General features: G+C 46.4%; 1 protein-coding gene across 4 annotated transcripts in view; it reads left to right on the top strand.

Moving 5' to 3' along the window:
• The window catches only part of PODXL (podocalyxin like), a 41211-nt gene extending 16402 nt beyond the window's left edge, over window positions 1-24809 (top strand). For 2 of the 4 annotated variants that reach the window (XM_082632897.1, XM_082632896.1), the window contains exons 2-8: window positions 14525-15178; window positions 16118-16338; window positions 16649-16735; window positions 18659-18806; window positions 19031-19092; window positions 19359-19526; window positions 20620-24809. In XM_082632897.1, coding sequence (XP_082489023.1) covers window positions 14525-15178; window positions 16118-16338; window positions 16649-16735; window positions 18659-18806; window positions 19031-19092; window positions 19359-19526; window positions 20620-20817 — 1538 coding nt within the window. In that variant the 3' untranslated portion in view covers window positions 20818-24809. Of the gene's footprint in view, window positions 1-14524; window positions 15179-16117; window positions 16339-16648; window positions 16736-18658; window positions 18807-19030; window positions 19222-19358; window positions 19527-20619 lie in introns of all 4 variants that reach the window. The other 2 variants (XM_082632895.1, XM_082632894.1) reach the window with 1 other exon arrangement.
• The last annotated feature ends 2569 nt before the right edge of the window (window positions 24810-27378 follow it).

Raw genomic sequence — 27378 nt, 5'->3', positions numbered from 1 at the left:
TCCTTCCTGTCATTTCTCTTCTCGTTATTAACCTCCACCTTGGGTCCCTCAGTCAGCTCGAGCTGCTACAACAAAATACCACAGGCGGGGTGGCCTAAACAGCAGAAGTTCCTGTCTCCCAGTTCCGGGGCTGAGAGTGCTGAGATCAGGACGGCAGCAGGGTCGGGTTCTGGTGACCCTCTGCCATCTTCCCGTGTGTCCTCACGTGGCCGAGAGAGAGAGGAAGCTCTGGGACACTAATCCCAACATGGGGCCCCAACTCCTAACACTGTCACACTGGGGGCTAGGGCTTCCACACATCAATTGGTGGGGATACAAACTTTCAGTCCGTAGCTCCCCTTATGCCAGGAAAGTTGACCAGGCGCATCTTCGGGGCTCTCGGCCCAAGCAGGGGGCCGTTTGGAGGGGTATAGAGAGCAGTCCCAGAGGTCATAGTCCCCGTTTTTTTTAGATGCGGACCATGGCAGGCTGAAATATACACCCCTCCCCCCTCCCAAAGATATGTACAGTAAATCCCTGAAACTGATTATCCCCTTATTTGGACAGAGGGTCTTTGCCAGTGTAACTAAGCCAAGGATCTTGAGATGAGGTCATCCTGGATTATCTGGATGGGCCCTAAATTCAATGACAAGTTTCCTCATAAGAGACACAGACAGGAGGCAGCAATGTGGCCCCGGTGCCAGAGATGGGAGTGATGCTCCTGCCTTCTGAGGAATGCCAACCGCCTCCAGAAGCCAGAAGCGGCAAGGAAGGGTTCCCCTTGGAGCCTCCAAATGGAGTGTAGTCCTGGCCACACTTTGCTTTCAGACTTCTGGCCTCTGGAGCTGTGAGAGAATCAGTTTCTGTTGTTGTAAGTCACCCAGTTTCTGGTATGGCAGCCTGAGGACATAGGACCCAAGGCACAGAGAGGGTCCAGGCTTTACCCAAGTCCAGGGCAGCCCTGGGAGAGTGCCGTAGCCGGTTGGTAGAGGTGAAGCGAGTTGGCCTCCCTGTCCCTCTCCCCAGGCGCCCAGCCCTGACCCCTTTTCCCAGTTGCTGTCCTTTGATGCTGTCTGCCCAGATCAGGCTCCCGCAGCCTCCCTGTCCCCACCGGTGCCTGCTTAGGACCTTTTTTGGGGGGTGGGGTGAGGGCACCTGGCTTTCTTAAAGCCACAAGGGACAGGCATTTACAAGGGATGGGTATAGGACTAGTGAGGTACCCAGAGCAGAACCCCAGAGCAAACAGCCTCCCAGGACAGGACCCACACTGAGGCAGAGGGGGGTCCAGAAGGGCTTCTGGATGGAAGGTCTGGAGTGCTCAGCTGTGCAGGAGAGAGGTAGGTGGGGAGGATGGCCGGACTCTGCTGGGGTGTGGGACTTGTAAAGACCCACCTGGAATGAGGGGTGCGGCTCTCTGTTCTGGGAGGGAAGAGGCTCAAGAAGCAGATGTCACGTACTGGGAAAATGAGTTTCCAGGTCAGGCGGCTGATTTAATAAAACCCAAGAAGCACGAAGTTGGGGACATTACATGGGGCGGGGGGCATCAAATTTTTCAAAATGAAGGGCAGAGGGAGAGTGAGGGGGCTGAATGCAGGATAAAGAGAGGACATCTGATATACTGGCCCTGGGGAAAAGTCCTGGCCAGGCCAGCAGTGGGCCCGCAGCCCCTCTCTGCTCCTAGGGCAGCCCCAGTTCCCTTGCTGACCTGCATCCTTCCAAAGCTCCCCCAGCCTGCCCTGCCCCACTGTAATTAATTCCCAGCTGCCATCCAGAAGCCTGGCAATAAATGGGCCAGTTTGAGATGGGCCACAGGATTTGGGGGCTGAGAAGGGTGGGCCCTAGAGAGCTGGGAGGGGCTCAGATGCCCACCAGGCTGAACCTGAGGCGGCATTGCCTGGCACCCTTCCCCAGGACGTGCAGAACCTGCTCTTGGGAGGTAAGGCTCTTGAAGCGGGTGTCACATGCCGGGAGAATGAGTTTCAAGGCCGGTCAGCTCTTGGAAAGGAGGCCCAGAGCAAGGCCTCTGAAGTGACTGTTGTCACAGCAAAAGCAGACTTACCTGTGTTCACAGCGTCATGCTTGGGAAAGTGCCATTACATCCTCGGGGACCTTAGAAGTCACCTAGCCCATTTCGCAGATGTTTCAAGAGGACCAAGGACTTGGCCGAGCCCTCAAGGGTTAGAGGCGGGACCAGGACTAGAAGGCTCCGCTCTGTCTTCGCGCCTGCCTTTATCTCTTGACCTTTTTCCATCTCTACGTCATTCAGTTATTCCCATTTCACACCCTGAACTTTATCACCCACATACCATGCACCACCTCTGCAATCTTAAGTATTTCATTCCTTGATCACTGTTTCTCCACCTTCCAACTCATTTGCTCAAGTACACCTAGACCATACTGCTTGAACTCAGGGCAGCCAGTCTAATAACCCATCGCTGCTTCACTGTTGCCTATCAGCCCCCCGTCTGTCTTTATCCATCCTATACTTCACTACCTACCATGGTAATCCCGACCTTACAAGTATCCTCACGTCTCTTGCACCCTCTCCCACCATCATAACTCACCTAGCAAAACCCTTTCCTCAGGTTAACCCTGCCTCCACTGCTCCCATGCCTGCCGGCAAGCAGCAGAAAGGAACACTGCTAAACTGGCCCAGTTTGGCACCAGATACTAATTGGCAGTCATCCTTTATTTCTCTAGTAGAATGGTTCTGAAAGTGCGGGTCCTCAGACCAACAGCATCAGAATCATTTGGGAACTTGTTAGAAAAGCAAATTCTCATGCTCCATCCCAGACCTGCTGAATCAGAAACTTGGGCTGAGTTCGTAAATGGTGTTTTAACAAGCCCCCCACGAGATTCTGATGCTCGCTAGAGTTTTGAGAACCACTTTTCTAGTAGGCTCCCTTTCCTGTTTCCAAGATGAGTATTTCATACCTTCGCCTTCCACACAACTCCTCCTCCTCTCTTATTTCATCTCTGTGGGGTATTGCTGATTGCATCTAGGCTTGGCTGAGGGAACTGAGGCTGTCAAATGGAAACTTGTCTTCCCGCTACCACTGTTACCAATGTACCAGTGTCTGTGTCCACCATCTTCCTTCCAGTTTCAAAGGCGGGTGTATCCTACCGCCTAACATGGGGTATCTCCCTCTGTATCTTAAGGAGAGGGAACAAAACAAAAGGAGCATTCTTAACAGCTCTAGCATCTCCCACCTTCAGAAAGAAAAGCAGAACTTTCTTGACTACGGCAGCTCCCTCCAGCGACTGCCATATTTCCTCTGCTTCTTTTTATAGCTAATATTTGAAAAAGTTATTTACACACGCAAGCTCACTTCCCAACCGTTCACTCATCTTCTATCAGCCTGAGTTAGGCTTCCACCTGCACTGTTCCCACGGAAACCGCGAGTTGAGGTTGCTGGGAACATCATTGTTGCCAATCTCATCATCTAGCACCCTCAGCCACTCCCTCCTTGGGGGAAAGAAAAATCAGAAGCCCCTGTTGCATCTCCCTATTTCCCCCTAGAAGTAGCTGTTATCCTAAACTTAGTATTAAATTCTCTATGTAATGTAAATAATGTTTTCTACGTTTCTGTCTCTAAAACTATATTGTTTAGTTTTTTAAACAATTTTATTTACAGGGTTTAAAAATGTAGATTTTTAAACCCTGTAAATAAAACCATATAAACTTTTGGTTTTGTTTTTATTGTTCAGTATTATTTTTAGATGAATTCATGTTAATATGTGTATTATAATACATAATATGTATATTATATACATATAAATATATATAACAATATAAAACTTGTTCACTGATTTTCAGTGGTATTCTAGTATGTGAATATACCATAACTTATTTATCACATCAGTTTTAACAGACGTTTGCTTGTTACCTATACTAACCCATGTATGCACACAAATCTATACATTTCTTTATATGTCTGTGTGTGTATGTGTATATTTATACACATACACATACACATACATGAATTCATACTGATCTCTCTCTCTAATCAGGTATCACAGGGTTCATTTAGCCTCATCCCCACACACCTTATTTATTTGTAACTTCTTTCTCCAACAGTGAGAACTCTGGCTCATGTTATTTATAATTTATTTACTTATTTGACCAACCCTAGTACACAAGTAAAGTAGATTTGAAATTGATATCCCGTACCGTTGTGAGAAACAAATTTACCGCTTAGAGTACACTGTTTATTATATAGAGTTCTTTTTTTGTTGTTACCCTTACAGTATCCAGTCAGAAAACTCTTTTCTGGTTACTTTGGTCAACTTCTTTCCCCCACCCCTCCAGTGAGGTACGTTATACACTTGTAACATAGTTTATTTTCATAGTCCCTGTTACATCCTGGGATTTTTCTGAACATCTCAGTTTTCTTTTTTTTTTTCTTTCTAAGTTTGCAAAAAGTAAAGTTAATTCTCTGGTGGGGGGCTACTGTGGGTTTCAACAAATGTGGAGTCTTGTATCCATCATCCCAGCACCATTTCTAACAGTTCCATTGTCCTAAAAGTCAATTCCTCCTCCTTCCCTCAACCCCTGGTAACCACTGATCTGTTTTCTATCCCTATAGTTTTGCCTTTTCCATAAAATCATATAAATGAAATAAAATACTATGTATAGCCTTTTGGCTTTTTTCACCTAAAATGTCTTTAAGATTCATCCATGTTACATGAATCAGTAGTTCATTCCTTTTTATTTCTTAGTCACTGTATGGATATATAACAGTTTGTTTATCCATTCACTTGTTGAAGGATATCTTGGTTGTTTTCAGTTTTGGGTGATTATGAATAAAGCTGCTGTAGACATTCGCATATCGGTTTTTGTGTGACCACAAGTTTTCAGTTGTTTTGGGTAAATATATGAGAATGGAATTGTTGGATCATATGGTATTGTAATGCTTAACTTTAAAATAAACTGCTAAACTGTTTTCCAAAGTAAAGTGACTGTACTATTTTGCATTCCCACTAGGAGTGTATGAGAATTTCTGTTTAGCATTTGCTATTGTAGGTGGTTTTGGGCCATTCTAATAGATGTGTATTGATATTGCATTGTAGCTTTAATTTGCATTTGCCTAATGACTAAAGATGTTGAGTATCTTTTCACATGCTTTTTAGCCATCTGTATATCTTCTTTGGCAATTTTTCCTTGTAGATCTTTTGCCTATTTTAACAAATTGGGTTATCTTTTTATTGTTGTTTTAAGAAATGTTTTTCCCTCCTTAATGAGCTGGCTAGAATTTCTAGTACAAAGTTCAGTAGGAGTGGTGAGAGAGGACATGCTTGCTGTGTTCTCAAAATTAATGGCAACACATTCAACCTCTATTAAGTATGATGTTAGCTGTAGGTTTATTTGGAGATATCATTTATTAGGTTAGGAAAAGTCCCTCTATTCCAAGTTTGCTGAGAACATTTTTAAAATCATGAATGAATGATGAATTTTTTTTTTTTTTTGCGGTACACGGGCCTATCACTGTTGTGGCCTCTCCCGTTGCGGAGCACAGGCTCCGGACGCGCAGGCTCAGGGGCCATGGCTCACGGGCCCAGCCGCTCTGCGGCATGTGGTATCTTCCCAGACTGGGGCATGAACCTGTGTCCCCTGCATCGGCAGGCGGACTCTCAACCACTACGCCACCAGGGAAGCCCATGAATGATGAATTTTGTCAAGTGAGTTTTCTGCATATATTGAGATGATTGTATGTTTTTTCTTATTTCACTGTTAAGATGAATTGCATCGATTGATTTTCAGATACTGAACTAGCCATGAGATGAACCTCACTTGATTATGATGTATTAACTCTTTTATATTATATATATATATATTCCATTAGTCATTAAGGAAATGCAAGTTAAACCACAGTGAGATACTTCTTACCCACTAAATAACTGTAATGAAAGAGACAGTAACACTTGTTGGTGAGGATGTAGAGAAATTGGAACCCTGATACACTGCTGGTGGGCATGTAATATGGTACAGCTGCTTTGGAAAACAGTTTTGGCAATTAATTCCTCAAAATGCTAAATACAGAGTTACCATGTGACCCAGAAATTCCACTCCTAGATATATACCCAAGAGAAATGAAAGCTATCCACACAAAAACTTGTACACAAGTGTTCATAGTAGCACTATTTATAATAGTTAAAAAGTGGAAACAACCTGAATGTTCATCAGCTGATGAGTGGATAAACAAAATGTGGTCTATCCTTACAATGGAATATCATTCAGCAATAAAAAGAAGTAAAGAACTGACACGTGCCACAACATGGATGAACCCTTAAAAATATTTAAATTAAGTGAAAGAAGCCACACATTGTATGATTCCATTTATGTGAAATGTCCAGAATAGGCAAAATCCGTATTGCGACAGAGATTAGATCAGTGGTTGCCTAAAGCATGGCTTTTCTTCTGCTGCGTCTTCATTGTGAGGATTTGTGTTAATCTAGTCAAGAGGTGGTCTGGGTTTAAAACTTGATGCTGCACCGGGGGCTGCAGGTTTCTCAGGTGAGACCTTTGTTTGTGTCCCTGCTTGCCTGTGGGGCTTCCCTTTCTGCTGCTCCCTGTGAGGCAGTCTTTGGCAGCCGCTTCCCCCAGCTATATTCCATTTATTTTTCCTTCACACTTGCTAGCATTTTGAGTTAAAGGCAGGGTAGAAGGACATTCTCCGATGTTTTGCACACGCACTGGAACCTGGGGCTCGGGGGGTGTGGCCTTCGCTAGTGTTCCTGTCTCTTTTCTAGGAGTTATGCTGGACTTAGAACACATATTCCTGCCCTCTGCCAGGGGTAAAGAGCTTTTTTATTTGTCTGTTCCCTTTCCCAGCTGCACTGGATTTCCACCACTTCCTTCAGGCTATCCTTTTTTACGTTTCTCCTGCAGCTGAATGCTTTTGTTTCCTAGCAGAAATAGGGGAGATGGATCTAGGCAACATTTCACTGGTGTTTCATTGGTGGCTGTCGGTTTCCTTCCTCTGCTGTGGTGGGGTTTCTGCCAGTGCCCTCAGGCTATGGATTTTGTTGACTTCCACTGAAAAGTCAGGTTTTTTTTCCAGGGGATATGGGACTATGTAGAGTTTCAGCCGTCACTGCTGTTTCCTTCCCCCAGCCAGCCCCAAGGGGGGAAACTTCTCAAGGCTCTCCCCAGGCATCCTTAGGAACCGCAGGTGGGGTTCCTGGGGGGAAAAGTCTACACAAGGGTCTGAACCTTTCAATTTCCGCAGTTTTCAGGTCTCCACGCTTTCACATTAGCCCATGTTCAGCCTTTAGCAATTCACTGAACATTTTAACTTTAATCTTCTTACCGAACTCTGCCCCATGTAAGCAAATGCTTGAGTCCAGTTTCTCCTTGTGGTTGAGTGTCACCAGTTTTCAGGCGAGTTGTTTGCTCATGACCTCAGTTCTCCAATGGGTTCAAAAAAGTCATCAATTTTCTGTTTCTCCAGCTTTTTTCTTGCTGTGAGGGTAGGACATATGTTCTTTCCAGCTCTTTATTCTCATTGGCTGAAACTAGAAGTCCTATGGTTTCTTTTGATAAACATATGTTCTTAATTTTGATGGAACCAAATCTTATCAGGCTTTTTCTTTGGTTTGTACTTTTCACGTTTTGTTGATTGACAATTGTATATGAACTGATTTTTTTTTTTTTTTGGCTGCGTTGGGTCTTCGTTGCTGCACGCGGGCTTTCTCTAGTTGCAGCGAGCGGGGGCTTCTCTTCGTTGCGCTGCGCGGGCTTCTCATTGTGGTGCCTTCCCTTGCTGCAGAGCGCGGGCTCCAGTAGTTGCAGCACGTGGGCTTCAGTAGTTGTGGCTTGCGGGCTCTAGAGCGCAGGCTTAGTAGTTGTGGGGCAGGGCTTAGCTGCTCCGAGGCATGTGGGATCTTCCCGGACCAGAGATCGAACCCGTGTCCCCTACATTGGCAGGCAGATTCTTAACCTCTTCGCTGCCAGGGAAGTCCCGAACTAATTCTTTTTACAGACACATATTATGGCAGAACAGACTATGTTATAGAAAGTTCATATAAAGCTAGAATTATTTGATCCTTGAATCCATGTTTGGATTTTCTTTATGAGAAAAGTATTAACGACTAATTCAATTTCTTTATGAATGTGGGACAAATTATTCTATTTCTTCTTGAGTCACTCTGTTAAGTTGTATTTTCTTAGGAATTTGTCCATCTCATCAGTTTCAAATTTATTAGCATTTGCTCATAATGGCCTATATATTATAAATATCTTATTGTTTTTATACCTCATATTTTACATTTATGCCTTCTGGGTTATTTTTCCCTTTGGTCATCCTTACTTAAGGCTTTACTATTTTATTAGCCTTTTTGCAATATCAATTTTTGCCTTTGTTGATATTTGCTATTGTCCTTTGGTTTCTATTTCATTGATTTCTGCTTTTATCTTTATTATTTCATTCCTCCTATTTTTCTTTGGGTTTATTTCTCAGCTTTCCATTATCAAATTGAAGAGTATATAGAGAACCAGATCTGAGCAGACCCTAAAGAGAGATGCATGTCAATTGCAACGTGGCTCACACCCTCAGCACACCTATTCACGCCACACCACCACCTTCCAGCCAGCTCATACCTAAAGGGCTTCAAATGAGTTAGTTCTCTGTGATCTGTTGTCTGAGGAATGAAAACGCCAAGTTATGTTCATGTGTATAACGTGCTGGAGCCAGGCCAGAGTGGACTGCTGTGGGATAATAGCCCTTTTTAGGGGAGACCCTGAAGGATAGTATAGAAAGAAAGTTCTTCCAATGAGCAGAACTTGAATAGTACCTTTCATGGTCTTTGTGTGTGTGTGTGTGGGGGGGGGAAGGTGAGCTACACAGAGGTGAGGCTCTGACCAGATTCTTAGGCAGTAGCTAATGATTTTTAGGAACTTAGAAGAAACAAGAATGAAGAATCAGTGCAAGGAGTTTTATGGAAGAGGCATGTGGATGAGCTTCTTGGGATGATCTTGAGCATGAGAATTTTTGTCTCACTCTCATTAATCAGGTGGACAAGGTGACCCATTGTGCCCGTCAGTTAGTTTCTCTCTCCCTCCACCTAGTGACTGCTCTGTGGGCTCATGAACAAGTGGCCATGGTGTAGGCAGGGAGCTAAAACAGACACATTCTGGGTTTGAATGTGTTTTCTCAGCTGCCATGATCTGTCAGCAACTCTACTCATGGACTTATAGAACGCCTTCTTCACCATGATGATATTCCACAGAGCACAGGGCTGCACCAGAGAACTCACTCGAAGGCAAAATAAGTAGAGAATTAACCTTAAAAGATTTACGCATCTTACTGTGATGCCTATATGCTGCTACATAATGAGGCAGGGAGGAAGATGGATGGAACCCGGGGATTCTCTGTGGTGCCTCCTGCTACCCTTGCGTCCAGTCGTAGAAGTAGATGCAAGGGCCTCTCACTGACAGCATCCCTACAGACTCAGATCCCTCAGAAATGAAATCCAGTATCCAGGACTAATGGCATCAGCGGTGCAAAGTGAAGCGATCCTTGCTCGTCGGTGGTGGGAATGAGGTACTCACCAGAGGAGTTCAGGAGAAGGGTTCTGGGTGCTGTTTCTGACTAGCCATCTCAAGTGATTTTACTAGCTAACTGATTATCTTTTTTTTTTTTTTTGCGTTACGCGGGCCTCTCACTGTGGTGGCCTCTCCCGTTGCGGAGCACAGGCTCCGGACGCGCAGGCTCAGCGGCCATGGCTCACGGGCCCAGCCGCTCCGCGGCATGTGGGATCCTCCCGGACCGGGGCACGAACCCGTGTCCCCTGCATCAGCAGGTGGACCCTCAACCACTGCACCACCAGGGAAGCCCTGATTATCTTTTTAATAAATTCACTTCCTGTTTAAGCAGAGAGGATTGATTTCTAGTATTTGAAAAGAAGAACCCTCGTTTTTATAGTGGAACAAGTGGAGGCAGGGGAGCAGATTAGGAGGTTGAATTGGGTCCTCCTCACAAGACATATTCCAGTCTTAATCCCCAATACCTGGTACTTGTGGATGTGACCTAATTTGGAAATAGGGTCTTTGCAGATGTAATCAAGTTAAGATGAGATCATACTGGATTAGGGTGGGCCCTAAGTCCAAGGACTGGCGTCCTTATAAGAGGAGAGACACAGAGACACACAGGGAAGAAGGCCATGTGATGATGGAGCCAGAGACTGCAGTGATTCTAACTACAAGCCAAGGAACACTAACAATTGCTAGGAAGAAGCAAAGAACAATTCTTCCTTAGTACCTTCAGAGGGAGTTTGCCTTTGCAGATTTCAGATTTCTAGCCTCTAGAACCATGAGAGAATAACACATTTATGTTGTTTGAAGCCACGCAGTCTGTGGTCATCTGTTATAGCCACCTTGGGAAACTAATACACACTTCATTCAAGGTACCCCGAGTCTGTGAAAAGATTCAGTCCTGGGAATTGGATGAGTGGCTGGCTGTGTTCTCTACTGTGGTGATTCAACCCAGGTCTCAGTTTGCCGGGCTTATAGGTAGGGTTTCAGTGGACCATCCATCAATTTTGATCCTAAAAAAACACATGATTACTAGCCACTGTCCAGAATTACCCCATTGGACTATTCTGATTACCGTGCTGCTCCTGCTGCCTAGGGTATCACACCCACCTTTTTTCCTGGAAATGAAATTCTGCTCATGCCCTACTACCCAACGAACCTGCTGTCCATTCCCACTGAAATCAGCAGCATCTCCTACCAGCATACCTGGCTGATGAAGAACAGCCGGAACAATCTCTTAGAACATGCTCCGAGTCCCCTCAACAACATACCAAATGTAAGCAAAATCCAAAACACCAAATAATCCAAAATAAGATGCACTATTATTTTATGAACCACTTGGGGGAAAAAAAACACTGTCAAAGTGTGACTTACGATAATTTATAATACATCCTCATCTCAGAGACATGAAAAGATGTGCATCTTAGAACTCCTGAAATATAGTATTTCTCAAAGCCTTGGTGAAGGGAGTGTCATTTGAGCTTTCTTAAGGAACAGAGAGTGTGAACAAGCAGACCGTATGTGATAAACCACTCGGACACTTCTATCTCTCTAAGACTTTGGATTTCTTACAAGGAATTTCTGGCAACTTAACTTTATTTAATATGTGGACTACCAGTGAGTCCAGGTTTCAGTCAACCAACTAAGAAAACAATTAGAACGACTTCTAGCTGCTTGAGTCAGCATATTGATCCAAATCTCTGGAATGCATACCCATATTGATAAATTCAGCCTGATAGAAAACTATGATTATCTCTCTTTGATCTAGCATGCTCATATTCTGTTAACCATACATATTTGCTAGAGTTTTTGCAGATATTTTTTTAGGGTGGAAGCCTTCTTCTGGGTCAGACTCAATTGTATTTGTCCTCGTGGGCATCTGACTTATTACAGGTTTGAAAAAAATGAAGAGTGGTGGAGGTGATGAAGGGATATGGCTTTCTGTGTCACCGAGCTCCAGTGAGGTTATTGAGTTTTCAAGCAAGGTGGGAACTGCGTCATCAGACGGGAGAAGAGTGGTTGAGTCTTCCGACAAGCGAGTTCCATTGCAGATTGAGCTTTATCGAGACTCTGACTCACCTGCACCCTCTCATATGTAACCGCTACACTTCTCAAGGTCCTGTTTTCAAGTAAAAGACCTGGTGAGGCTATGAACTACACTAACGCTGTAATTTGGCAACTCCTGGGATCAGACCTGTAAGTTTGTCTTTTGGTCTTCTCGGCATTTTCGCTGCAAGCAATAAGAGATTCCTTTACTGTAGCCTTAGAAAATCTCTGATTTTCCAGTCTCTGCTTTGATAGGAGGATTGAGGAATTAGAATTTGTTATTGTCTCCCTTTAAGCCAGTAGTTTTCACTGGTAGTGATTTTTGTCTCCCTCGGGGGACATTTGGCAATATTTGGAGACATTTTTGGTTGTCACAACTGGGAGGGATGTATGTGTCTTACTTGCATCTAGTGGATAGAGACCAGGGGTGTTGTTAAACGTCCCATAATGCATAGGACAATCTCCCGTAACAAAGAAGTACCCAGCCCAAAACGTCGGCAGTTTTGGGGCTGAGAAGCCGTTTTCAGCTCTTTGCCGTAGTAGGAAGTAACCACGCCACCCAACCTCCCTTGCTGATATTCCCCTCTGCAATCTCACTTTTTACCAGAAAGATACTCTGACATGATCAGTTATAAGAAGCACCATTATTTTATGAACTACTAAGAAGGAAAAACCACCATCAAATTGATTTTTAACACACGTCCTTTTATGTGTGCTCTTCATATTCTTCTATGGCAGTAGCCACTCAGTCCTGCCAAAGCCACTTTATGGGCACTTAATTCTAGATGGCAGGCGCTACTGTGACTGCTTCTCCATGAGATGCTGTAGGATAGTCAAGTCAGTTCCCTTCATACTTGCAGAATTCCAGTTACTTTTAACCCCAATAAGGTCCAATAACTAACCCTCGAATTTCTGTTGCCCGCAATCACGCCTGATTCTCGTTAGCAAAATGTGTGTGTGTGTGTGTGTGTGTGTGTGTGTGCGCGCGCGCGCACATGTGAAAGATATTGGGACACTGTCTAGCTTATGGAGGAGCTGGGCTTGCTGAAGACCACATTCAGGGCTACCTTTAACATCATCCGAGTCAGGCTTACGGAACTTGTGTGAAGAGGCTAGTGCTGCTCGCCAGTGCCAAGCTCCAGGTGCTGTAGCTTTGGCTGTGGATGCTCGCTCAAGCATCACCTCCACGGCTGCTCACACTTGAGCGTGGTTCCACTGCTCCTGCCTCAGGGTTCCCCATAGTCTACTGCCCCTTTACGCACTGGCTGGGGTGGAGGTGTCTCATTCATGGCAGTTGAGTGCGTGCTTGTGCTCTGGTCACAAGGGAGGCTGGCATTTTCAGCATCTATAATAGGCAAATCCCGCTTCCCTCAGTCTTGCTGTGTGGGGAATTCCCCAAGCATAGAAAAATGCTACAGATTCTGATTGGCTACAAAGAATGGCCAAAGTCCCCTATGCCGATTCCCACCATTCTCTCCCTTCTGCTCAAAACAGAAAACCACGAATCATCCTGGCCTCTCCTCTTCCCCTCCCTTAGTAAGTACATCAGCAAGTAGTTGATTCTAACTCCAAAATACAGTCTTGAATCCATCCACTTTTTGGCTCCTGTGTCAATGACTTAATACAGCTGACTAGTATCCACTTCATCTGGATTACTGTAACAGCCTCTTTAATTTCCATCTCCATATCCATGTCCCCCAAAGCAGCAAGAGTATGTTTCTTTGTAAATCACCTTATAAAACTTGTTTGCTTTAAAGCCTTCCATGGCTTCAGTGGCTTTTTTTTTCCCCCCACTTAAAATAAAATCCCCTATCCTTATTTTGGTCTAAGGAGGGTGATCTTTTGTCTCATTTTACATAGGATACAATTTTTAAGAGCGCTTCCTTTTTATTCTCAGAAGGGTATGGTTTAGACAGCACGTATAGTGTCAGTTTACCTGTGAGGCCCCGAGTTTTCTGAGCCCTCCTCCTTCCCCCCCTCACTCACTGAACTGCTCTCAGACTTGTCTTCTCTGAGCTCTTGTCCCTCCTTTGGCGACTTGCAGGTTCTTTCCTTCTTCCTGGCACACTTTTCCTCACATTCTTCACACAGCTCTCACCTCGTTGTCCTTCAAGTCTTCGCTAAGTGGTCATCTCTGAGAAGTCCTTCCTTACCTCTCTCTCTAACAGCCCTCTCCCCATGTTCTCTGTATCATTTCCTTCTTCATTTCCTCCGTAGCGTCACCAGAATTTGACATTGAGTTGTCTGTCTATTGTTTAATCTCTGTCTCTCCCACTAGAATGTAAGCTCCCTGAGGGTATGTGTCTTACCCTTGTATCCCAGGGCCCGAACCTGTCACTTAATGGTTCCTTCAATCAATCAATAAAAGGCCTTCCTTCCCTGACCCCTTGACAAGGTTTGAGCTCCCATGCTAGACACAGTCAGAGCGCTGTGTACTTTTCTTCCTCAGCGCAGTTGTACTTAAATGGTAATTTGTGTAATTTCACTTTACCAGTTTCTCCTTCTAGCTACATGTCCAGGGGAACAGAGGCGTGTTCCTCTTGCCATGCTGAGAACAGGGCACTTCAGTACGCATGAGTCTGTTGAGTCTTCTGCAAGCTCATGGGTCTGGGAGAAGGAGGTGATGATGGTTCTCTGCTGGGGTAGGGGAACCTTGAAGGGCGAGTGCCTGGGGCCGGATGGGAGAGCACAGAATTCAGTGCAGGCTCCCACACGCAGCGGGACTAGCTGCTTAGTCTTTCTCTTGAGTGGAATTTCCCTTGACTTCCTCTGCTTCCCTCTCAGTCTCCCTCTTAGAGGCTTCTTGAACCCCAGAAAAATCTGGGCACAAGGACCCAGACCCTTCAGCCAAGACAAATGGCAGGGATGGGAGCAAAGCCTCTGGATCCTGGGGAAGAGTTGGAGAAATGGGGAGAGAAAGACTTCCAGCTAATGCCCTAGTTGATTCTGTGTTGTCTTTGTAAACAGAAGTCAAGCCTAGTGGTGAAACAGCTGCCGAAGAAAGCAAGCCAAACACACTTCCACCATCCAGTGTTCCAGACACAGTCAAACAAAGCACAGTCCCACCATCCACTGATAAAAGTGTGACTGCATTGGAGACCAAGGGAAGCACACCCACAACGCCTAACACCTCAAGGGCAGTGCCAACCTCAGCCCAGCAAAGCACGACTGCAGCAGCCAGTGGCAAAGATGAGAAACCAGCCACAGGCAACTCTGCTATAACTACTAAAGACTCAAAGGATTCTACAACCACACCAACCACTGTCTCGACAAAGCCTGAAACCACAAGCAGCCAGAGTGGAATTAAAAGCAATTCAGCTAAATCTGGAACCCAGAGTAGCCACAGTGTGACCACAAGCAGTGTGATCACTAAGGAAGGAAATCGGGCAGCCTCTGACCCTCCAACTGACGGTAACACCTCAGTCATCATGCCTGCTCTTCCTTCCTTGCCCACCCCAGCAAGCACTCACCAGCCTAGCACCGTCCCTGTGACTTCGGTCCCTGTGACTTCAGAGCCTGCAGGGAGCTCCTTCGAGGGACCAAACAAAATTACAGCAGCTACAAGTTTAGGCACAATGGCGGGTCCCACCTTCACGACGCAGGGGACACTGACCACGCTAAGTAAGTAATGCCTTTCTTTTTTCAAGCAAAAAGAAACTTACAAATGCTTATGTTCTGTACAGTTGCTGGAGATTCATGCATATTCATATTCATGAATATGCACCACCTTCACTCAGCCGTTGGTTTCCCATTTCATCGCCGCTGGCAGAGCTGTGTGTTCCGATGAGGGCTCAGGGTTTTGACCCGCCTAGTGGAGCATTTACTGTTTTTTTTCTTAAGTGCTGGTCTTAAGCCAGTAAATTAATTTCAAAACTCACTGATGGATCGTGAGCCTCAAGATCATGACCCAGGTCGGATCTCTTGAATCAGAACTTCTAGGCGTGAACCTGAGCATCTGCGTTTTGAGGAAACCTCCACCCCCCAGCCCCGGAGGTGATTTGGGTGTGTGGTGAAGAACTAGATAGCCACGGCACAAGGGCACGGTGGTCACCTCCTGCGTAAGAGCTGGTGCTCTGAGTTGGAGAAACCTGGGTGCCAGTCCCTGCTCTGCCACTTGTTAGCGTGTGACGTTGGGCAATTCATCGAGTTCCTCTGAGACTCAGTTTCCTGGTTTATAGAATAGGGATAATTACCGTACCTTCCTCACAGAGTTGTTGTGAGGATTGAAAAAGAAAGTACCTTTGAAGCATTTAGGAGCCTCACAGGGAGCAAGTACTCAGTTAATGTTAGCTTTGCTGCCGGCATTGTCACTGCTGTTGATACTTCTTCTGTTGGGTTCCTACGCTGGCTCATCCAGTCTGCTCATCCTGTACTAGGTTATGGGAATTGACTTCATCTGCCTGCCTCCTCCTCTTCATAGCCTGCCTCCTAGGTCTGCTTGTGGTCTATGTGGGGGGATAAGACCAAAGAACCTCAGAAAACTAGGAACAAGAAAGCCTGTCTTGTTGTGTTAAAGGTACCACTCACCTTTTCTCATAAACTTTGTTTTCCCAATTATAGCACCATGGGTTGCCTCACAAGGAACTCAACACACCTCCAGCAAGATGCCAGCTGTCACTGGCACCTCTGAGGCTCTGCAGCCTACAGGCTCTTCATCGGGACTTGGGACCACATCTCCTGCCAGGGCACCCACAAGCTCCATCACTCATGTGGAGTCAACTGCCCCCAAAGGCTCCAGTGTCCCTTCTCCCACCTCAGTAATTCCAGCAGGTGTGGGACAGGTGAGAGAGCCCAGAGTCGGAGAGAAGGGACTCCAGAAAGAGCATTTCTACTCTTCCCTCCCCAGGGCGCCTGGGGGGGCTGTGAGGAGCTGTCATCATTCACTCACCCTCGCTGGCTTTGCTGGACTCTGGCGTAGACAGCATGATAGCCAGAAACACACCTGGCTCTCCATCTCCAGCCGGCCACACTCCCAGCTTGCCCCCAACTCCTTACTTGCTGTCACCCACCCAAGGGAGGGAGGGAGAAGGCAAAGAAAGACAAGACCTCGTCAGGCTCAGCCTGACCCTTAATCCCAGTGGCTTCTTCCAGATACAGTGCGATTCTCCCGAAAAGCTGAATGAGAAGATGCTCGTCCTGAACATCTCGAAAACTGATGTCTTGAAAACCAACATCTGTGTGAGTACCTTGCTCATCTGAGCCCCACTCTGATCTACATCCCCAAAATGCTGCTTAGCAGTAGGGTCACGGAAGGTGGAAGGGAGTGAAGTGTTCCTTCCAGAAAGGAGCAGAGAGATGTTTTCATTTTCCTGCTCTTGTTTTTTCCTAGTAGGACAGGACGTGGTCCCTTCCCATCTTATGGAGGGTCAGAGCCAGGTTCAGACTTCTCTAAGGGAAGCCCCGCCCTCAGGGCTGCCGCAGGGCCAGGAATCTGGGCTTTCACTTCTGAGAGTCTGGAGACCCCAGTCCTGGTTCCTGTTTGCTTCTAGTTCAGGATGTGACTTTGTTAAGTCGATCTCTTTGCGCTTCAGAGGCCTCAGTTGAAAATGAGAGGCTTAGTCTGCCTAACTCTCCCTGTTCTAGTAGTCTGTGGTTTTATATTTCCTGGTCCATGATGTTATCTGATGGCCACCCTCTAACCTAGGGGAGCTGTTGCCGACAGTTGTCTTTCCCCTCGGGGAGTTGTTTGTGTATTGTTTGGGGGAGATGGTTTCAGCACATGTGTGAGTAAGTTTGCATGTGTAGCAGTGTGTCCACTGCCTTCAGACTGCCAGTCTCCCTAGGATTAAGGGCTTTAGTCTGGGGATGTCTGCCGCAGAGCCTGGTCAGTAGCTGAGGCCTGAGCGAGTGCTGGTGATGGATGGCTCACTGCTGCCCTCTCCTGGTCAGTGGCTATTTTGGCAAACACCCCATGGAACTAGAATAGGATGGAAAACTTGGGTTTACGGTACTTTTGTACCACCTATTTTCTGCAGTTGTTTCCTTTTGGGTGTCCATTTTGCTGGAATTTTCCAAGTGAACTATAGAAAAGCTAGAGTTTTAAAAGGGAGCAGTGTTCCCCTAGGGTTGGGCTTATTGGACAAGGTAAGAATCACACTGATGCTTGCTTGGCCTTTCCTCCGGCTCTCTTTTTGGCTGAAACTTGACAGGGGCATGTTTGGTGGTAAGAGGCGTTCTTTTCCTTTGCTGTGAATGGAAAGAGGAAAGCCCTGGATCTTTACCTGGTAGCAGGTTGGGGAATTAGTAAGCCTAAGGAAATTCCAGGTAGAAACCCAAGGGATGGTTTGTGGGACAAGCCATATGGAGTCCTTTTCTTCATCTCGGTACCCTTATTCCATACTCTGGTCAGAGACACATCTGACCAGTTTGGGGTGTCTCTGGATGATGTGGCAGGGCTGGGTAAAAGCTGCCCACACTTTGCTTCCTCACCCTCAGCCTTAAAGCCAGCCAGCCACACCCTTTCTGCTGAAAAATACAGAAGACGCCCGTCTAAGACGTCCTCGTGCATCTTCAAGATACTCCCAATTTCCCCTGTGCAGTGATGGCCTCGCCTTTCTCCCGTCAGCCTGTTTATGGTTTCAGGGTCTTAGCCTAGGGGACGGGCACAGGTGTTTCGACTTTGGGATGGATAACCTTGAGCTGAGAGCCAGGGCTTCCCCTCCTGAGGTCTTTGAGCTCAGCATCAAGGGCTGGCAAATGGTAGGTTCAGAGAGGCCTGGCGTCTTCCCCACTGGCAGTGCCTCCTCAGGTCCTTCTGGGGAGAGAGATGATGAGGGGCAGGAGGTCGTGATCCTTAAGGAGCTCTGAGGGAGAAAGCGGCACTAGGGCGAATGGTATTGCTCAACCACGATGAGATAAACAGGGTAAGGAGACTAGGGGGAGAGCTCCACGTGAGGCAGAGAAGGCAGGGGCTGGCCCGGGAGGACAGCACATGACTCACCACTCCTGGCAGGCCTGGGAATGGCACCAGCCTGTGGCTGGAGAAGGGAGTAAGTTCACAGCCGACAACAGCATCCTCCTGACCTTAGCTCAAGGGTGGCTCCACAAGCCTAGGCTGCTGTCACGATCCCTGAGGAATTACCTGCGGTTTCTCCACAACAGAATGCGACCGCTTCGAATGACAAGCTGGTCACGCTTTTGTGCCGAGCAGCAAAAGCCTCCTTCAACCCGGCTCAAGATCAGTGCCATATACAGCTGGCACCTGTTCCAGAAATCCAGGCAGTGGCAATCAAACAAATCACTATCTGCAGTGAGTTGAGGGCAGGGGTGGGGGGGGATGGGGGAGGTTGAGGCCTGTGTGGGGTGGGAGTGGGGTAGGAGGTGCAGGAACACAAGGATGGGTCAGTTGTCAACCCCTGGCCACCCGAGAGAGACACCACTCAGGGGACTGAGATGCAGGATGTCCTCCTTGGTCCCTTACCACGTCACTCTGAGCTAGACCACTGAAGCGGCATCTCTCCCTCTCCCCCTCAGCAAAGCTCTTTCCCACGGACGTTTATGAATTGCTGAAAGACAAATGGGATGACCTAAAAGAGGTAAGTGGATGCCCCCCGTGTGCTGGCACAGACCGGGTCAGGGGCCTGTCCCTTGGAAGTCCACGGTTCCCCGGGTCCACTGTCTCTGTCGAGGAACCTCTGATTTGCAAGCGTCTAGAAGATAGGAGGGTAAGAGGGGACAGCAGGGCGGTAGAATGGGTTCCCCCCCAAACCCCAAGTGGAAGAGCTCATAGGTGAGTGGGAGTTCTGAGAGAGGGTGACCCGGAACCTGTTTTCTGCCACGTAACTTTCTCCTTCCTGGCCAGGTGGGAGTCAATGACATGCAGTTTGAGGGTCAAGGACCACCAGAAGAGACCGAGGACCGGTTCAGCATGCCCCTCATCATCACTATTGTCTGCATGGCATCCTTCTTGCTCCTGGTCGCGGCCCTTTATGGCTGCTGCCACCAGCGTCTCTCCCAGAGGAAGGACCAGGTGAGGACTTCATTCCACTAGCCGGGAAGCAGTCCAGTTCACTGGATGACTCTCACCCCGTTATTCCCCTATTAGAGAAAAGCGAGGGGGCCATGGGCCCTTTCTGATAGGCAGAGGTCATCCCTTATAGGACATGGAAACTTGCCTGGACAGTTAAAGAGGCAGCGTGGTGAAAGGGAAGAGCGTGGGCTGTGGAGTCAGGAAGACTGGGGTTACGCCCTAGCTCTGCCTCCCATTATCTGGGTGACCTTGAGCAAGTCATCATCTCTGAGCTTCAGGTTTCTCATCTGCATAGTGGGCATAGTATCCACCTTGCAGAGTTGCTCTGAGGGATCCACTGCTATAAATGGGCTGACGCATACCTGTCTAACCAGAAGTTCTTTCATTTACCTTAATAGAATTCCCTCATTACAGTTCCACCCTGACCCATGGTTCTCAACCCCGGCTGCACACTGTGGAGAGTTTTAGAAAAAAAAACCCCCATGCTTAGCTTCCTCACATACCAATTGAAACAGAATTTCTGGATCAGTGTATTTGTTAAAAGCTTCCTGGGGGACTGTCTTGTGCCACCTAGGTTGTATCTTAGGTAAAAATGGAGAGAAAGTACTATCTCCAGATAGTTCCCATCTGCAGCAGAGATAGCTAGAAGTTGTGCTGTACCCATCTTGCTCAGGCTTAGAGGAGAGGTCCTTAGTCACTCGGCCAGATGGAAGTCATTTTCTTACAGTTCGTTCCAGTTCAATGCAGCAGGGTGAAGAGGGTCCTGGAGAGGAAGGTTTGGTGGGGAAGGAATGGAGGAAAGAGGAGATTGGAGGACTCTGGAGGACAAAGTCCATCTCCACTGATGTCACAGATTTGCCACCAGGGCAAAGGTGAAGTGAGCTGGGCATTTTAGGATGTGGGGCAAGTTCTTATCTCAGACTAGCCCCGAGGCAGGCCAGTAGTCAGGAAGGCCTCCAGGACCACCTGTTGTTCACCTTAGCCAAATCGGGGTTCCTGGATTATAGGGGTACAGGTGTAATATTAAGGCTAGAGCAAGGCTAACAGCCCTCAAAAATTACCCCTTTTTCTTGGGTCATCTCCCTTACTCTAGCAACGACTCACAGAGGAGCTACAGACGGTGGAGAATGGTTACCACGACAATCCAACCCTGGAAGTGATGGAGACCTCATCCGAGATGCAGGAGAAAAAGGTGGTCAGCCTTAATGGGGAGCTGGGGGACAGCTGGATCGTCCCTCTGGACAACCTGACCAAGGATGACCTAGAGGAGGAGGAAGACACACACCTCTAATCAGGTCTGCTGGTGGCCTCCAATGGTGCACAGAGCTCCAGCCCAAGCGCCTCAAGTGCCATGTGGACAGGGGAGGAAAATCCTTCCCCTTCGAGGGAAAGACTGGGGAGGGAGAGCAGACTCGGAGGGTTCCCTCCCCCCAATCCCCACAGGCCTTAATTTTTCCCTTTTCAAGCTGAACAAATCACATTCTGTGTAGAATCCTCTTGTAAAATAACCCACTAGTGCCTGAGCTCAGTGCTGCTGGGAGATCAGGAAAGAGCCATCCAAGGGACTTTAGAGACCGTCTAATAGAATCCCTTCATTTCACAGATGAGATGACTGAGGCCTAAAGAGGGTAAAGTCAAGGTCACAGCCATTAGGTGACAGAGTCAGGATGAAAACAGAGATCATTCAGTGCAGTGCCCATTGCCACCACGCCACGCTGCTGTGATCACCTATGCCCTCCCTCCAGAGCTGCCCTGGGCAGGGGGGATGAAGCTGCCAGTCAGTGGATGGGATGGAGGGGAAGGCAGGGCCAGACCCTGTTGCAGTGGGATCTGATTACTTGAAAGGATGGGTCCCGTTTTCTATCTCCTACGCCAGCCTCGTCCGCCAGTGTTCCTGTCCTCTGTTCTCCCCCCTCCCTTCACTCAGTTTTCACCCCCTCTCTGTCCCAGGGCCCCTGGGACTAACACAGGTCATTCATGATCTTGAACCCCTTGTTCTGGAGTCTGCTTTCCTGGCATTTGCTTATGAGATTGGGACTGACACAGCACACAAGGCTCCCAGTATGAACAAGTCTGCTCATGGGTCCATCTACAGGTGAACAGAGAAAGGGAAGCCTCTCCTCCCAGGATGGGTCCCAGCCCACCTCCAAGGCACTCCTTGAAGAGACTCCCCGAGTGCTGCTTCGGTGTCCCATTCCCATCGGGGACTAAGGTCTGCAGCAGCTATTGAAGGCAAGGTGTTCCTATTTCGTTGTCACTGCTCAGCCGATGCGATGGGGTGAAGACCCCAGCTCGGTCATCCCCGAGATCCAGCGTGAAAGAGCAGCTTTAGGACAGAGCTTCCTGGTGCCCAGTCAGCAGAGAGGTGTCTGAATAGACAATCGATTGAAACAGCAGGAAGGATAGGCTTCACTTTCCATATCATAGGAAATTCAGGGGCTTTGCAGGTTGCTGAGAGTTTTGTCTTCTTTTTTAATCCAGAACTCTGCTGCCAAAGGCCAAAGCTCACATCGTTGAGACATTTTCAGTTAGATTCCATTCTTCTGTGCACAGGGCAAGAAAGGCCTAGATGCATAGTGCACTGCAAGGTGCGTAAGGGACAGCCCGCGGTCCTGGACTTCTATTCCCAGTGACCTCTCACTGTCGGGGCACGGAGCTAGGGCTTGCTGTGTCCCCTCCTCTGTGTTCCTAGTGGGGCTGGCTGCCCAGCGCTCCTGTAGGTTCTGGTGGCATCTCGGAAACAAAATGCCAACTGTTGCCCAGCGGAGGGGTTTTGAGGGAGCTCAGCAGGTAGCTGCTACGTAGATGGCAGCTGAGGGCTGGGCATTGTGAGGTTTCATCTGATTTTCTGAGAAGAAGGAATCCTGTGTGGAATTTTGAACTCTGCCCATGTTCTCTGTTGATCCTGGGCATAAATTCCCGGGCATAAATTCCCTGGAAGCTACTAGGAAGATGCTTAGGAGAATGAAAATGGTCACTTCAGGACAAAAAGCCAGACCCCTAGAACCTAGGGGCAGTCTAAGCTGCAACAGTTCTGATAAAATAGGCTATCTGGTTTGGGATAGGTTATTTTTTTTAAAGGAGAGGATCAAGAGGAAGATCTATGTCCTTTCTTTGCTGCCTAATTCCCGCTTCATAGCCTTTAGCCATTTGATACCTAGGAGAAAAGGAAGGCCAGAGGTTCAAGTAGGACCCGTGAGTTTCCCAAGAGCTAGAAAGATGCTAAGCTAACAAGGATCCTAAAGTATTTGCCCTGATTCTCTACTATTTGGAGGTTGGCAGGATGGAGAATACCAGTTTGAGAGAAAATAGAAGAAATACTGTTTCACTGGGAAAAGATCTGTTTGCTTCTTTCCTACCCAGCATTTGGTTCTTTCTACCCATTCTATCGTGGCCACTGTGGGAGAGGCCAGACTAGATTACTCCTTTGCTGATTCCGGGTCACATTCCAGCAGCTAGGTTTAGACAGAGAGAGCAAATATGTCTCTGCAAACCAATCAAAAGCCACAACCCCCAGGCCTCTTGGGGAGAGAGATGGTGACTGGCAAGGACCAGAGAGTAAAAATTATGCTTGGTCAAGAGGAATAAATGTGGCTGTGTCCAGAGAACCTTGAAAAGCTTTGGGCTGGTTCAAAGGTTCCCTTCTTTTGATGCATCCAAATTGTATTGCTCCAGCCTTTTAGGGCAACTTGCTTTGGCTTGCTCTTGACACTAGCTAGGCACCTATATCAAAGACCGTTATTGCCATGTATCTGTAAACCCACATCTTTACTGGGTTCTGATGCTATCTGGTAATTCAGATTCTGGGGCTGAGAAGAAGAGAAGAGAAGAGAACCAGGAACTCAGCATGACTTGAAACAAGTTATGCCAGAGAGAGATTATAAACTCTATCTCAGTGGCACAATGGTTTCCCTAAACGTCATAAAAGACCAGAAGCCATGAATCTGATGACTGGACAAAATCTAGTGGGAAGCACACTGTTATGTGAGTGGGGAGAGACGCAGCAATGCTTATGAATGGGGTACAGAATATTCTTTGCATTGTAGGACAAAATACAGGTTTAATCTAGTCTAGACACAAGATTCTTCTTTCTCCTCTTGATAAGGAAAGCTAGCAGAAAGTTTATTTAAACCACTTCTTGAGCTTTATCTTTTAGACAATATACTGGAGAAACTTTGGAAAACAAGTTCAAGCTGATACACATATGTATTTTTTGATAATGTAAATACAACAGCCGAATGTTAATACACCCTGCACTGCTCTGAGCAAATATACTTTGAAAAAACATTTGTTAGCTAAGAGAGAAGGCTTTTTTTCCCCTCTAAACAGGAATGTAAATGTCTATTTTACTGGAAATAATTTTTTTTCTTGATGAAAAATGAAATAAAAGACAGGCTGATGACAAAGTGTCTGTCTTGCAGATTGGGCATTTTTATTTTTAAATATGATCCTCATCCCCTCTCCATAAAGTCCCAGCATGTTACAGTAAGGGTTGGAGTCAATACGCACTGGTTGGAAAGTGACTCTCTAGTCATAGGGAGAGGGCTTTAGAACCCAGTCCAATCTTTTTTTTAAAAAAAAAAACAACAACAGAAAAAGAGCCTGAAGCCCAGAAAAATAAAGTGACTTGGCCAAAATCACGTTTAGTGACAAAACAGGCTTAAAACCTGGGTTGGAAGACCGTCCAGTGCTGTGTGCCTCAGGAAGAATCAACAAATTAAGGACTGCTAATTAAGGGCAGGCACCAGAATGACACAAAGGACAGAATTCCCTTCTGGAATCTGCAGCAAGGCTAGGGAGAGCGTGAAGACAAAAATAGGAACCTTACTGGTCTTCTATACTTCTGAGTTATTTAGGTCTAAGGCTTAAATGAACAATTCTTTTCTGCTAAGAAATAAGTTTTGAATGAGCTTTTACATATAGATCTTCTGAGTAGGACTAAGGATCAAAGGGAACAAGACAGGGGAAGGCGGGGGGGGGGGGCAAAAGTAAAGCAATGTCTTTCATCACTGTCATTAGCTGATTCACTCAGGTTTGGTGAAAACCCAACACTGAGTGAAAGGAGGGGATTACTATTTGCTCTGGGTCTTTTTTAAAATTAGTGAATGTTAAGCAGTTTGCCCAGGAGACTGGGGGAGCATGTGTCTTAGTGGACAGGGGTCTAAAGTACACTGGAATTTACTGAGAAACTTGTTTGTAAAGACTGTACTTAATTATTGCCGTTTTCTTACAAAAATATATTTTGGAAAATTGTATACTGTCAATTAAAGTGCTTTTGTCTAAGCTGGTTCAAGTCCTAGTATTTTGCTCTGATTGGCTTCCATTCTTCACTTGTGCACGAGGCTCATCATTGAAGCCCCTGAGGACACAGTGCAGCAACCTCTGCTCTTAGTTATGCCTCTTAACTATGCAGGTCCAGACACAAAAAGAGAAGGACGGAAGCTGAAAGGAAAAAGGGGATCCACAAGTTCTCCAGATTATCTCAGGCTGCTCTAGTGATTGTAACTCAAAGGGCCTCATTTTCCCTCACAACAGTTTTACCAATGCTTTACCCTCTTCCTTCCCTCTACTTTTGCCTCAGATAAAATAGTGACTCACCCACCACCAAAGATCCCAAGGGGGCTGCTGAACCCTGATCAGGTATGAAAACACTGGTGTAGAGACAAGGCAAATAAAAATACAAAAAATAAACAATTCTGTTCTGGCCCTGTTATGCCAATAAAAGGACCTGTTTACTTGTCAGAAGAAGCCTCTGCCTGTCCCTTACCTACAGACATAGTGAAGACGAAGGAGGTTCAGGAAAGGAATCGCTCAAAGACGATTCTGATTCTCTTCATCTCCTGGGGTGGTATTATCTAGTTACATGTTTCTGCACTGCAAGAAGAAAACTTCATCATTCCCGACCTGCAGAAGGGAAAATGTCAGGTGAATCTGGTCCACATTCATAGTAGGTATACAACAGTCTCTTCTTGCCTGGCATCTTCCAGTTCACAAAACATTTCTTACACATCTTATTTAGGAATTGTCACCACTCTACCAACAGGGAAATTGGGTACAGAGATTAAGGATTCTGAGATCACACAGCTACTTAAATGGTACTGCTAGGCCTTGAATCTACATCTTTTCCCTCTTGAGTCCTACATTCTTTTCTCAACACCACATCAATGCTCGAGTTCCATTAACAACAAAGTACATTTCTAGAATGCAACTACTGTTACAATATGATTTTCCTTTTTCATACAGCAGTTCTGAAAGCAGTTAACATCCTTAAGGGTGGGCCAGAGGTATTTTGAGGTTAACTTCAAGAGTGTGCCAAGGATACAGAAAGGAGTACAAGTACCAGGAACTCAGGCAGGCCTCTGGCCATGCTCGAGGCACACTGTTCTAAGAGAATGACTCATATTTTATCATGGTCACAAAGACCTAAGACTCCATTCTTTTCCTGAATAGGTCATTCCCCCTGCTCCCTGCCCTGCCAACCAAAAGGCACTCTCAGTTGTCATTTTTAATTTGTTATGCCTCTGTCACTCATAACCCCCCATTTTACAAGCTCCCTCCCAAACCACATATTTATTTTGAACCCCAAGGGGAAAAGATAAAGAATAGGACTGGCTACTATAATTAACAGGAATGATACTAAGATGGCTAGTTATTTTTCAATGACCTTGGCATTTTATAGATTAAAAAGTCACTGGGATCCTAGCAAATAGGATCTGCTGCCAACACTTACTTAAAATTGAGAGAAAGGCAAAGGGGTTGAGACTGTGCCCAGTGCTACACAGAAGTCACTGGTGGATCTGGAAATAAGCCTAGGATTCCTGGCTCCTGCCCTGGGTTACCCATCCTTACAGCCCAAGTTCAGAGGGCAGGTATACAACACGTGCTACAGACATTACCAAGTGTCCTAATCTCCCCTTTTAGGTTTTGCCAAACATCAAACTTACTAGCACAGCGGTGGCCAGACCACTTCTACTATAGCTTTTCTCTCTTTCTTCCTTGTAATGTTTCCAGAAAAGATATAACTGACCGCCTTTGCTTTTCCTAGGTGAGAACCCAGTGGGAGGAAAGTCACACTCACTTGACGTGGGAGCAGCTGGCATCTCAACTGTGTTAAATACAAAGCCCTCTTTGCTTATTGCTCCCTTCCCACCAGATGACAAATACATCAAGGGAGAGGAGGTGATGGCCCACATTTCCATCCTTTTGAGTTAATTCTCTGGAGGATTAACCCAGGAAAGGCCAATTCCTTACCTTATCACTGCACATCGTTTTCCTGTTTTGAACACAAATGTTACTTATGGGCCATGCTCAAAGCACACTCTAGAAATGAAAGCTATGTGGTAGGATGGATTATTTGATTTGTAAAGTGAGAAAACGTAATCCCTACTTTGAATAAAATCATTTGACAACTAACTTACTGCAGAATGCAGGGTCACACACAAAGCCAAGAATATGTAAATCAGATCAGGAGATGAAAAGGGCCAAGAGGAGAGCTCCTTGTTATTGAGAGTCTGTCTGGAAAGCTCACACAACTCAACCCGGACAATCAATTATCTTTGTTTGGCATATTTCTGAGTTTATTTTTTTCAAGGTTCAGCCCTTAAAATTTCTTTCCTTCTTTGGGGACAGGGATCCAGAATTTTCCCAATCTGTGCAACACCTCCAGGTTCTCTCTCTTTACTATCTTTTCTACAATTAATTTTCTATTTCAGTTCAGTTTTTTCTTCTAGTTCCTAACCTGTACAAGGTATGTCCCCCCTCAAAGAAAACCTGGGAAACACAAGTCCAAATTTACAAAACAGATAAAATAGGACTGGTCATTAATAGCAGATTAAGAAAACACCATTTTATG

This window comes from Mesoplodon mirus (assembly GCF_964341445.2).
Source record: "Mesoplodon mirus genome assembly, chromosome: 9".
NCBI classification, from domain to species: domain Eukaryota; kingdom Metazoa; phylum Chordata; class Mammalia; order Artiodactyla; family Ziphiidae; genus Mesoplodon; species Mesoplodon mirus.
The sequence above is the reverse complement of the archived record's forward strand: the minus strand, read 5'-3'. Positions and strand labels throughout refer to the sequence as shown.